General features: G+C 37.3%; 1 protein-coding gene across 3 annotated transcripts in view; it reads left to right on the top strand.

Moving 5' to 3' along the window:
• Window positions 1–13,548, top strand: part of slc35f3b (solute carrier family 35 member F3b) — a 360,618-nt gene that overhangs the window by 253,362 nt on the left and 93,708 nt on the right. Inside the window, exon 1 of one of the 3 annotated variants that reach the window (XM_028820729.2) lies at window positions 8,099–8,455. The exons of 1 other annotated variant lie outside the window; for it this stretch is intronic. In XM_028820729.2, coding sequence (XP_028676562.1) covers window positions 8,377–8,455 — 79 coding nt within the window. In that variant the 5' untranslated portion in view covers window positions 8,099–8,376. One more of the 3 variants, XM_028820730.2, reaches the window with a different exon arrangement.

Consider the following 13,548-nt stretch of genomic DNA (forward strand, 5'->3'; position numbering starts at 1 on the left):
TGAGACGGAACTGTCATCTCTGTCTTGTCATGGAGCACAGTTTATACTTTTGAAAAAGAGACAAATGTTTGTTTGCAGTGTTTGAATAACGTTCCTGTCTCTCTACAACCTCCTGTGTTTCTGCGCAAATCTGTGACCCAAGCATGACAATATAAAAATAACCATATAAACATATGGTTTCTACTTCGCGGATTTTCTTATTTCGCTTACTGTATTACCCATAGTGCTCTGCAGTTGATGCAAACAGGAAAGAGTGAAGGATCCATGTGCTTTAGTGTTGCACTTATTTGGTAGCCTTGGCAGTGAACCATCAAAAGCGCCAGTGGAAAAGTAAAGCCAGTTTTTGGTTCGACAGGGATGAGTACCTTCTATTGAACCTGTGCGGAGCAAGCATTAATGAATTCATTCTTCCTATCAGGAAGAAATTTTACCATTCTGATATTTAATTCTGTTCATTTTATCTTAGAGAGGTGCAGTTTTTAGCATTACTGCCTCACAGCTCAGGTCACATTTTTGGCCACATTAATCAGTCTAGCATAGTTGTCAAATGCTTCGTTGGCCATCATAAACCCTGAATAGACCACTTCACTATTATTATTTCCTCAGAACGAGTTTATGGAAACAGTCATGACAAAAAAAGAGGAAAAAGAAGGTTCATAAAACAAAGAGATAGGTGGACAAATGAAAATGTAATTTAAGCAGTAACTTGAAGGGGTCAGAAAAGATAAACTTAAAATTCTACAATAGTGCTTAGTGTCAGGGATTTTACTATCTTAAATAAATAACCTTTGAGATCATCATTATAAATGTCTTCAAGATAGACATCCGTTGTTACAACAAGCTTGAGGGAGACTAGAGAATATTACCAATCAAAAATCTTAATTAAATTAGGTTCATATGCATGACTCAGTTAAGTAGAACATCAATTTGCACCAATCAGCATACAAATAAATGGCTTCATCTTTAACACACCTATATCTTTGTATATCTAAAAGCTCTAAAATAGTTAAACAAATTAAACATCTTTGGCAAATATCTAAACCTAAATAGGACTTCTTATATGTAATATGAAAGTTAAACATTCAAGTGTCATATGATCTCATCTCAATAGTAATGTGCTGGGTACAAATGGTACAGAATGTATTTCTATATGTATTTCATATATTTTGTCAGTTACTTGTGTCACTAGTCTAGACGTGTAAGAAATGGTGTCTTCGAGGAGTAGTGAAAACAAAATTGGCCTTCTTACAGTACTGTATGTTGAGCAATGAAATTTTTATGGCTAGATTACAGTATATTTGTAATTACTTAAAATATATACAAATCTGTCTCAGCACTGTATTAAGATGATGATTATTGTAGCTGTGACTTATATGACGCACTTAGTCTATGTGTCTCTTATTACACCCTGCCATTCACAAAATATCTGCTTGGTCATCCCTTCGAAGGATGAAGTCAAATTAAAAAACATTAAATCAAAAAATACTAAAAATCAAATCACATTTAGACTGTGACTTGGATAGAAATTCATTTCTTTTGTGCTTTGAGCATGACTGCCAATGGAAAAGTAAACCATTTATCAGTTGTGATTTGTGTGCTACAGTTAGGATTTCTTTTTCATCTGTACCCTTACATTTATTTTCTGCCAATTAGCTCAGTTTCATCTGGAAAGAAATCTGTTAATTACTTAGTTGCTGTAGAGTATGTCATAATTCAGTTATTCATGTATCATATCTCAGTTTTCTTAGTACATTATAGGAAATCTTCTAGATTTGAAGGTAATCAAGAAAAATGTGAGAACCTTTTTTTATTGCATCTCATGTGTGGACTAACTCTAATGCACAGGTCAATAACAATCCATTAATTATCCTTCTATTAATCTTCAAATACTGTATAACAGTCTAGAATAGGACACACTCATGCAGACAGTGACATGGGTCAATTTAGAGTCACCAGTCATCCTAACCTGTATATTTCTGAGAAGTCAGAGGAAAAAGCGTGTCCAAAGTTGACATCCACATAGACATAAGGAGAATGTGTAAACCCCCCACAGACGGTGGGCAGTCCAAGATTTTAACGCTAAAGCTACGAGACAGCTTTGTGTTTGATGCAGCTAACCAACTACTGAAAGTATTCCTGTTAGGTTAATGAAAATGAAAAAATATTCACTTTGTACCTGAAGATAAAATTTGTCTTGATTCAAAATCAGTATTTCTAAATCACTGCACTTCTTCATGGACCCTGGACTTGCTATACAAAACAATAGCATTTATGAAAATAACAGAAGACGACAAAGGGGTTTTGATTATTTTCACATTGGCTGCCTGTGCACTTTCACTTTGAGTGTGTACATGTTGGCAGCATCTCCAATTTTCCTCCCAAATTTGTATAATGTAAATAGTGACTGCTTTTATTTTACTTGCTGTTGACAGACAAGCCATCACTTTGATAGAAATGGAACTGTAAGAGATAACCAATTAGAAAACCAGCGGCAATAAAAACACTGACAGCTAGACAGAGAATCCTGTACACATTTGACATTTCTAAAATAAATCACAAAAATATATTTGATCCTCGGGACATCATTCCTATAGCCATAATTTGTTGCCAACGAACAAACAAAAAATGTTACACCTGTCAAGAGCTCCTGCCTTTGCCTGCGTACTTTGGGGATCGTGTGATTGACTGGAGTAAGGGAGACGGCTAAGCCTTTGGTAAGGTCTGCTTGTGAGTGAACAGCAAAATAGAACTGTGCAGTGGGACCAATGAGCAGTTCTGCACGAACATGACATAAAGTGGAGAAAAGGGCCATAACAGTCAAGTCTGATACTCTAAGTCAAAAGCATTTGCACTGAAATCTGTTGCTATATTATAAATCAAATTTCTGAAGTCTATCTGTCCTTTTTTAACTTTACTACTTCTCTGTTTACACCTTGTAATGCATTCACTAATTAATTTTAATAACTTTTACATTTCAGCATTAATTGGTCACCTGACATTAGGGCTCTGCCAAACCCATCATACTAAATGGCTGTGTGTATTTTTTTATTATATTATTGTATTAATGTAATATATTGTTTTATTGCATATTATTGTATTATTTTATGGCTAGGTAGACTGAGTGGTCTTCACCATAGATTGGCAGGCTGTCTAAGGCCAGCTACAATTTGTTTTGGATGAACCAGGATGAAGTAAAGGAATAATAATAACCTCACTGATATTCTGGAAATAACTGTTTGCAGAATGGAAAGACAGTTCCTCTGATTTAGACATGCCATTTTAAAGTGTGTTACCAATGCTGCATATAGCAGAGCTCCAGCTTCTGCAGCTAAAAGTCAAAATTTTAGCAAATATAAATGTCTTATTTGCATAGATGCTTGCTTTTCTAACTCTGTGAACTGGAAGCTACTCAAGCAAGGTCATCACCTGATGTAACATTCTGTAACATTCTGGAAAAAACAGAAATCAGCCTACACATGATAAAGTAAAAGGATATCTCCTTAAAAAATTTCATGATGAATCATTTACTACACCCATGATAACTCCTTCCTTCTTCAAACTTGAAACGTAAATGACAAATTCTAAAAGCAAAGAGCAGGGACTGCTACACCTGAAATTGAAAGACTACACACTGTGCTGTTAAATTTAAATATCTGGACACAAAACTAATGCTGTGGCAATTATGTCTAAAAAAAGTGTTACTGCAAGAAGGATGGCCTGTGTTGGTGTGCATACAGCTCAACTTTCAATCCATGTACAATCTGCGAATAATAAACTGTGGGATGGATATCCTGGTATCCGCACTCCAAAGCTGTTAAATTAAAAGAACAGTAAATCTAACATACCAGACTGTTTTAGCTCTTGAAACCTCTGGAGGAAGCCATAAAGATAATAAATTTTGCTCTAGTCATCAGACATAGAAACTTGTGTCATTTGCCAAAAACACCACTCAAACACTAAAACACTACCACTTCTGACAACTTACTTCCCCTCCAATCTCTAGCATCGACTGCCTGTAAGCCCTCTTCATGCAGTCAAATTTACTGTCTTCATTCTCCTCCCAGGCCTGGACAAGTCATACTCCATAATAATAATAATAATAATACAAGTTGCATTTATAGAGCACCTTTCACAAACCCAAAGTCACTTTACATAGAGAATAAAAAAAAAATTACACAGAAGACAAAAGTTCGTAGAAGAGGAAAGTTTTCAGTTGAGATTTAAAGGTGGAAAAAGAGGAGCAATCTCGGAGAGACTGAGGAAGAGAGTCCCAGAGTTGAGGCGCCATAACACTGTGTGGAGGGTGACCAGGGTGAAGACAGTAAGGAGATTACTGCTGGACCTGAGAGAGTGACAAGGAGTGTACAGAGCTAGGAGCTGCGTGAGGTAAAGGGGGGCAAGGATATGTAGGGCTTTGAAGGTGAGAAGCAGAATCTTGAATTTAATCCTTGATGGAACTGGTAACCAGTGAAGCTGGGAGAGAACAGGGGAGATGTGAGCAGAATGCTTTGTGTGGGTGAGGACTCTGGCTGCGGAGTTCTGAATGTACTGTACTTTCTGTATAGATTTTGCAGGGAGGCCAATGAAGAGGGAATTACAGTAATCAATACGGGACATTATGAAACAATGAACCAGAGTTTGAGCATCATTAAAGGACAGAAATGGGTGGAGGCAGGCAATGTTACGGAGATGATAGAACTCAAACCTTATTGATGAATAGAACTCAAAGCTAAGTGATGAATCAAACAAAACACCAAGATTTCTGACAGCAGGAGCAGGTCTGACAAGTGTACCATCAACAGAAACAGAGACACTGGATGCCTTAGAAAGTTGGGAGTTTGGGCCTACCAGTAACACTTCAGTTTTATTGGCGTTAAGTTTGAGAAAGTTATTTTCCATCCATAGCTTAAGATCAGTGATGTAGTCAGTGAGTGTGCTGGGAGGCGAGACTGTACTAAGATATAACTGTATATCGTCTGCATAACAGTGGAAGTTAAGGCCATGTCTGTGAATAATCTGATCCAAAGGAAGGATATAAAGTAGAAAAAGTAATGGCCCCAGGACAGAACCCTGAGGGACACCATGCGACACAGGTGAGGTGATACCTCATACCTCACCAGTAACCCACCCAACAGTTAAGGTGTTGTCCACTGGATTTTACAATATTTGTCAAGAATTCTGAAGTCTGGGTTAAAGATTAGGGGGAATCCCCCCATTTTTGGGGAGAAATTAGGGCCATGGGGAAAAATGTGCAGAATAGTGTCATGGGCATGCAAAATGGAGGGACAAAAATATAACAAGGTGCAGTTCTTAAAAATAAGGAAGATTTTTTTTACATGTGAATTCCCTTCCTTTGGAAAAATGACTGATGAAACAACCACCCATCAATAAGCAACATATTTCACATTGCAACACCCACCAGTCATTGCATCACCCACTCACATAAACAGTTGTGAATAATTGATTAGTGCTCAGAGATGTCCGGGATTGACAGACTGTCTGACAGTGGCAGCCTGTAACTAACCTGTTAATATAATTTTTTTAGCTTAAGTAACAAGACCCAGAAAGCAAGAAAAGCAGAACTAGATCAGATACTAGCTTGAAGAGTTTTATGAAACTGTCCACTTACATTCACAAGATTAGAATCATATACTTTAATGTAAAAAAGTGCCAAGTCCTACAAGTGGGCAAAGGGAATGAAAATTATAAATACAACATGGGTAACACTATCGTACAGTGAAAAGAATGTAAGGGTTTATGTTGATACATTTTCATCATCTAAGCAATGTGAAGAAGCTATTCAAAAGGCAAATAAAATGTTAGCTTATATTGTAAAGAAAGACTGTTGAATATAAATCAAGAGACTGTATATTGCTCTAGTGAACCAGCATCTGGAGTACTGTATGAAGTTCTGGTCACCATGCTACAAAAAAGACATAGCAGCACTTGAAGATGTGAAAAGGAGAGCAACCAAGTATATCATAGGACTTAAGAACATGTTGTACTGTGATAGACTCAGAAAATTAAACCTGTTTAATCTTGACCAGAACAGACTGCATGGGGACCTAATCCAAATTTTCGAAATCCTCAAAGGCTTTGATAATGCAGCAGTCCATCAATTTAAGGGTGAATCTCATACTTGAGGATAACGGTGGAAATTACAGATTAGATTAAGCATTGAAGACTGAAGCAAAGAAGCTCTTCTTTACTCAAAGAGTTGTGGGAATCAGATACAAACTACTGAGACACGTAGTCAAAGTACAAACCTTGACAACCTTTAAGAAATATCTGGATAAGATAGTGGGGTAGCTTAGGTATTAGTTAAACAAATAAGCCTGCTGGACTAAATAATCTCCTCTCATTTGTCAAATTTCTTATATTCTGACACTATGTATATTTAAGTATACTAATTACGATTTGTAATGATGGCTTCCAAAGCATCAAGCTACAGGGAGAGATTGAGCAGAAATTCAGAACCAGAGTTTTCAGCTCTTTATTATTTAAATGGTTAATTTTTTGGCTGGTGTAGAAATTGTGGTTCATTATTTTATTTTGGGATAAATACTATATTGAGTTATTCTATTTTAAAATGAAACTGTTCACACATAACACTGCATGTACATGTTTACAATGGTGTTTCCTGAGAGAGTTTTATATATTTGTAATTTCGGTAAATTTTAATAGCAATAAAGAATACGCTCATTGCATTGCTCATAGCATTATGTTATATATTTTAACCTGATAACAAAAGGGTTTCCTATTTTGAATAATGTGGAAAATGTCATCACAGTTGTAGCCCGTGCCAGGCAGTTAATTACCTCAAGCTATGTAATTTACTTGTACAAGTGACAAGCACTTCTTTACAACAAAACACTCTTTTAAATATTTTACAACAGTGTTTATTAAGTGTGTAGTAATCAATACTTAAGAAATTGAGTTTTTCAGAATGGGGGAAATTGGCTTACTAATGGGGAGATTTTGACTTTTCACTCTTAAAAATAAAAGTGCAAGTGGTTCTGCAAAGCGATGCGGGAACCATCCACATGAAGGTTCCAGAAAGAATCTTCATTTATTTAGATTTGTAACAGGATCCATACATAACCATGAATAGATCATAACAGAGTTGTGAAATACTAATGGCCTCATGATTGTAACAGGACTCTCACTGCATACAATAACACAGGCTAAGTTCAGATTTTCTTGATCTGTTGTGTCTTGCAAGGTATACTATACATTAAAGATTTTAGTTTTGTCCACATGCTAGGAACTCTTTAAAAGCTCAAAGAACCAATTTTATATTTACAGAACCCTGCATAGAATGAAATGATTTTAGTTAAGCGTTGATTCTACAAGGATCTACACAACCCAGTAAAGTGCCATTAAATAGCTGTTATTTTAAGAGTTGTACCCTCGCAACCCTACTGAAGGAAAAGACAGAATGCTGCTGTTGTTCATAATGAAGTCTGATGATAGTATGATGTAACACAAGGACCTACCTCAATTTTAGATGGAGGGTCAGTGGAGAAAGCGGGAAAAGAGAAAAATCAAAGAAACGTGATGCCATTTCCACAAGTTACCTCTTAGTGTATCAGGCTCTGGACTGGTGAAGTTCAGTTTGTGACTAAAGTTCATGAACCTCCTTAGATAATGAAATCTAGTAGAAGCCCACTCCCAATTCTGGAAACCTCTTTATTTATTTAATGGAGGTAACTGCACCTTCCAACGCAGCCAGCCATCATTACTGTTCCTCATTTGCTTTACACTGTTCAGGGGTGTTGTGGTACAGCCTACTGGGTGCATCTACGAGAAGATCTATCAACTCTGACAGTAATTCTCAAAAAATATCTTTTTATATTGTACATAAAAAGACAGCGTGTGGGAAAACTCTAAGGTTGCATGTTATTTTCGCAGGTAATCCTTTTAGATTTGCACTGTGAATAATTTTTGCAGCCACGTGAATATTCGTTCATTCTCCATGGCTAGAATGCTTAACAGGAACACTTTGCGTCCCTGGGAAGGAGGGATGCCCGTTTAGCCACTGTGCTTTATGCGTGTAATTAGGAGAAAGGGGTGGCGTTTCGTTTGGGGGGGTGAAGGTGGTGGTGTGGGTTGGACGGAAAGCCCGTGACGTTACCGAATTGCAGCAGATCGTGATGTTGTGGCAGATGACAGCTCAGCAATCCTAGACTGCTGCAGAGAGAGAGAGAGAGAGAGACTGAGTGAGTGAGTGTGTGAGTGAGAGAGAGAGAGAGAGAGAGACCGTCAGGGAAGGGATACAAAATAGGGTTGGAAATTAAGATTGCAACATCTGCAGCGTCTCCGGCTACAGAGATGTAGGCGACCGAGCGGCGAGAGCTCCTCTGCGCTGGGCTCCTCATGATGAAGAAGCACTCCGCCAGGGTGGCCCCGCTCTCCGCCTGCAACAGCCCAGTACTCACCTTAACTAAAGTGGAAGGTAACATTCCTTTGGCACTGATAATCACTGTGAACACTGTTTACTTACAGTAACGAAACCATCCGGCAGGGGTTTGACTATTCGTGGTTGGTCGGCATGAATAGTGAGAGGAGATTTTTTTTGGGCAGTCGCTTTTACTGAAGAAGTGTTTCTGCGCTTTCGGGGGGCTATTTCACAATCATACCACAAATCCGACATCCTGTCAAGTCCAACAGAATCTGAAAAAAAGACGTCTTCAGTAGGCGTGTCTTAAACTTTCCAACTCCACGAGCAAATCGCCGTTCTGTAGCAGGTGGCCTTCGCGCTTAACGGCACAACCCCATCGTGTTAGATCGTATACCCAGTTCTAGTGAGAGTTCATTGGCATTCCTCAATGCTTGACGGTCACTTTAAGGACAAAGTAAGTCCGTTGTTCCTTACTGTACAGCCACCCATCGTAAAGTCAATGAAACCATACAGCTTGAAAGAAAAACCGGTATACCTCCAGTTGCAGCTCCTTTATGGGTGAGTACACTTATTTTGACTGCGTCTAACAGTTTATTTAAAAATAACAGCAAACGAATATTCTTCAAAATGCCAAAAAATCGAATGAATGAAATTTTCACCATGGGTGTGGGTAAGTGTGTCCAGCAATGGAGTAGCGGCCCGTCTAGGATTGATTGCTGCTTGAATAGTTGACGTCTGCCTGCGACCCTGAACTAAATAAGCAGGTTCAAAATTGGATGAGTGGACGAAAGGATGGACATTTGTAATAGCACGAAGACCAGAGAATGGAGATGAACTCGCTAGGTGAGTTTCAATATACCTGCTTATATTATGGCTAGTGGTGCAAGCAGGCGCTAGCAGGTTACAGTGCGCATCTAGTAACGGGCTGTAATTTCAAATCATATTTAGGTTTGTCATTACAGTTTCATTGTTGTATATACAAATAGGTGAAAAAAATCACCTTTTTTTTCTTTAAACTGACACATGTGGAATACTGTGTATTGTTCAGCAATCGCAAAATTGTTAACTCCTCCGTCACTAATTCTTAAAACATTACTGTTCTTCGTTCGGGTGGAAAGGCGCCTAGTTCCTGGTTGGCTCATGCCATGCCCCGTGCTAAAAAAAAAAAAAATAAAATAAAAAAAAAAAAAAGGAATGGATAAATGCTGCTCATTGTTTCTCTTCTCCTCGTCCCGTGCAACTCCAGACACTGCAATTTACTGCGGAGCCGGGCTTCATTTGTTGTGGTGCATGCGGGATCCGCTGTGGAAAACAAGATCACGCTGTCTGTTATCATCTCTATACCTGTTGTATGTTTTTTTGTTTTTGTAATTTAATTAGGAGTTATGCTTTTAATTATGAGATAGGAGCTTAAAGTATTTTATTGGTAAGTAGAATATCTCCGGAGAACTACCAGGATGTCACGCCTCGGGGAGCACAGGGACTGCACACCCATGACAACATTAGCCTGACTCGAAGAAACGTCCAAACCTTTGGGACTGGAAATGTGTGGTAGTCCGGAATACTGATTATTTTGCTGTTTTACTTATAGTTCATTTTGTGTACCGGATCCCTAATTTCCCAAAAGATAATACATGCATTTTTACGTAGCCTACTTGCCTTAACTCCAGTTAGGAATCGAAAGGTAAAATACTTTTGTTTATCTCCAGGCAAATTATTGTGTTAGGACAAACTGAATCTTTCTTTAAAAGAGGATATTCCCATTAGCCGAACTACAGTTTTTTAAACGTTTTAAATTTTATATCAGTAATTTATTTATGTAGCAAATGCCTTAATCGAAGGTGATTTACAAAATCAGTGTCTTTGTTATACATTGAAGTGAGCAGAACGTATAGTTAAAAGAAAAAAAAAGTAATGTTTTTATTTTTTTAAAGTTGAAATGTAGATCACTAAATACATTCAGTACACTGTAAAAATAGGGTGTATTGCTAACGTAAAAATTTGAGGCAGCAGTTTGCTCTCACTTCATTTTGGGTGAAGTTAGTCCTAAGTTTTAATGAGTAAAGAAAAGCCAAATTTAGTGTATTAAACACATCTAAGTAAATCAAGTAAATTCCACCTAATATTCCAAATTTTCCATGACAAAGTCAAAAATGTAAATCAGATAAAGATTACAGAATTGTATTTAATTTATTTTACTTTTGTATCATATGAAAAATTACACTATGATATTAGTTACTATTTGCTTCTAGAACTCTTCATTTTGTAGGTAATTATTTCCGCTTTATTAGAGCTTAATACTTCATGGTAGAACCATCAATCCTTTCATCCATTTCCTATACCCAGGGCAGGGCCACATGACAGCTATCCCAGCAAGCACAGGGCACAGGCAGGAACAACACCTCAACAGGGTGCCAGTCCATCGCAACATACACTAGGGCCAACGTCGCTTACCAGTCCATCTAACCTTTGTTTCTTTGGACCATGGGAGGAAACCGGAGGACCTGGAGAAAATCCACTCAGACACGGGAGAACATGCAGACTCAATACAGGGAGCAACTGGTTTGCAAACCCTGCTGTCCTTTCTGTGAGGCAACCGCACTACCAGTGCAACACTGTGCTACCCCATCTGTGGTTATGCTTTCCTAAATGTTTTGACTAAACATTATGAACAAAACCAATTATTATGGAATGCCTTTCCAGAATATATCCTGTGGCACATGGGTGCAGTGGTAGTGCTGGTGCCAGCTCTGGCTTCATATAAGTGTCCTATAAATTGGCCATAGTGGGTGGGCATGTGTGTGTGTCTGTTTACGCCAAGAAGTCTGGCACACTGTTCAGGAATTGTTTCTACCTGTGCCCTATGCTTGCTGGGATAGGTGTCGCAGTCCTGGATTATTGAGTTCTATGAAGCTTTAAAATCTCAAATAAAGGTGAAATAATTACCTACATAATAAAAATTGTTAGAAGTAAATAGCACAAATAGCACCAAATATCTTTGAGCAGGGGTACTCAAGTTTGGTCCCGGAGGGCCACAGTGGCTTCAAGTTTTTATTCAAAAACAGATTTGTAATTAGAAGCCAGGCCTAGCAGATTAATGAAACATGATATTAATTACATGGCTTGATAGTGTTTTCATTCTTACAAGATAAATTCATTTCCTGAGAACATTATCCATATATTTTGCGGTCTGGAACAGATTTGTACCTCTTGGTTCTTCCCTTCTATCTCTTTTATTTCAAAACATTGTATTCATACAGATATTTCATGATGTACAAGTTGAAATGGAAGCACGTTAGATGGAGAGCTGGTAGTTCCTTTGTGATTTGCCCCTCATTATTAGCTAATGGGTGGTTAAGAAAACAGGCAACAATTAGACCCTTAATGCAACTATTTAAAATTAAAATAGGCATTTAAGGGGTCTGAATCATAACAAACAATTTAACTAAAACTAAGCATATTGCTTTAGTAGTAAATAAATGGGTTCTAATAAAAATTTGGTTAAGCGAAAACCTGCAGCCACTGCTGGCCTCCAGGTCCAGAGTTGAGTACCTCAGTATGTGATACAGAAGTAATATATACAAAGTATAATTTAGTAGTCTACATCTGATTTACCTTGGAGACTTTGACATGCAAAATTTGCAACATTTCCTGATTTATTTGGGTGTTTTTAATATACTAAATGTGGATTTCTTTTCTCAGTAAAGCACAGGACTAAATTTACCCAAATAAAGTGGGAAAAGCCGCCTCCTTTCTAGGGTTTTCCATTTACCTTTTTGTTTTACAGTGTAATTTGTTTTTTATATTCCTTTTTCTCTCCATACTATTCTTGTCATTACTGTAAACTGGAGGCTTTAACATACTGTAAGTTCTATGCTGTGAAGTGATTTTTCAGCCTTTAATGACTTTTGTATTCTTTCTAAATGTCATTTCCTTTGCACGTGTTTGATGGATAGTCTTTAGGTTGTATTACTTAATTTGTAGTCTTCATAAAATGTAATTGGGTTCTGCATGCTAAGCACTAAGGTAGTTTTGTTCACTTATCTGTAATGTAGATAAGTCAATGGCCACTTGAAGAAATGTTGTAACAAAGATGAAAACAAACAAAAACATCATCCGTCTTGTTTATGAAACATACCGCTATTCCAGTAGTTTTGCTGTATTTATTTGCAGTTATCTTCCAGCTCCCAAAACCCTGAACTAGAATAAGCTGGCTTGACAATGACAAATGGATGCTTTTAAAATGCTTTATCTATACTTTTTCTTCTTAACATGCTAATACAAAATACCTTCTAGTTTCTAGACAATGCTTTAGGAGTGCATTTTGGTAAAATTGCCTTGCTGAATAATAAGTTATACTATGGTGATTCTATGTTTTGCAATTGCATGCAACTTACTTATATTTTTTGGACTAGGGAGCCATTTGTGAGGTCCCAAAATACAGTTTGTCTCATCCCAGACTCATTGCTAAAACACTCATTAGTATATGTAAGATAAAGATATACCCAGCGCTTGGAACTTGTTGATGTTATTTACTCTCGGAAGGTTTTGACATAGACTTTCAGCTACTGTAAATAGATGATGGCAGCCAAAAAGGGTGGTGGAAACCAGAGTCTAATGCCAGGCTACTCAATTCAGTCCATGGACGACTGTAGGTTCCACATGGAGGACAGTGGGTTCAGGTTTTTGTTCATCTTAATTAAATGTTCAATTATTTATTTCATTTCAATGCTTGTTGTGTCAATTCAGAAATGCACAACAAGGTTGATTCACTTTTTTAAAGAATTTAACAAGTATAACATAGCTATACCAATCTCTCTTTTTAACATTTGTTTGTGCTGTTTATTTTTAAGCCTTGTATTTTTTATTCTGTGGTTGGCTAATGATCACAGGAGCAGAAATGGCAATAAAGTAGCTGTTCCTGCTATTTGTACCTATGTGTACTCATTGTTAATTGATGCTATATGAGAAAATAATACAATTTCTAATTAAATTCCTCAGGCAATTAGCTGCTGTTTTCCTACTCTCATTTTGCGGCCAGAAAGACAATTCAATGTGAAATTTATATTTTATTTCATGAATTTCAATGAATAGGAGTCTATTTGTCATTTTCTTTCTTTTATTTCACTTCTGTACAGCGCTTAATT

This window comes from Erpetoichthys calabaricus, chromosome 15 (assembly GCF_900747795.2).
Source record: "Erpetoichthys calabaricus chromosome 15, fErpCal1.3, whole genome shotgun sequence".
NCBI lineage: Eukaryota > Metazoa > Chordata > Cladistia > Polypteriformes > Polypteridae > Erpetoichthys > Erpetoichthys calabaricus.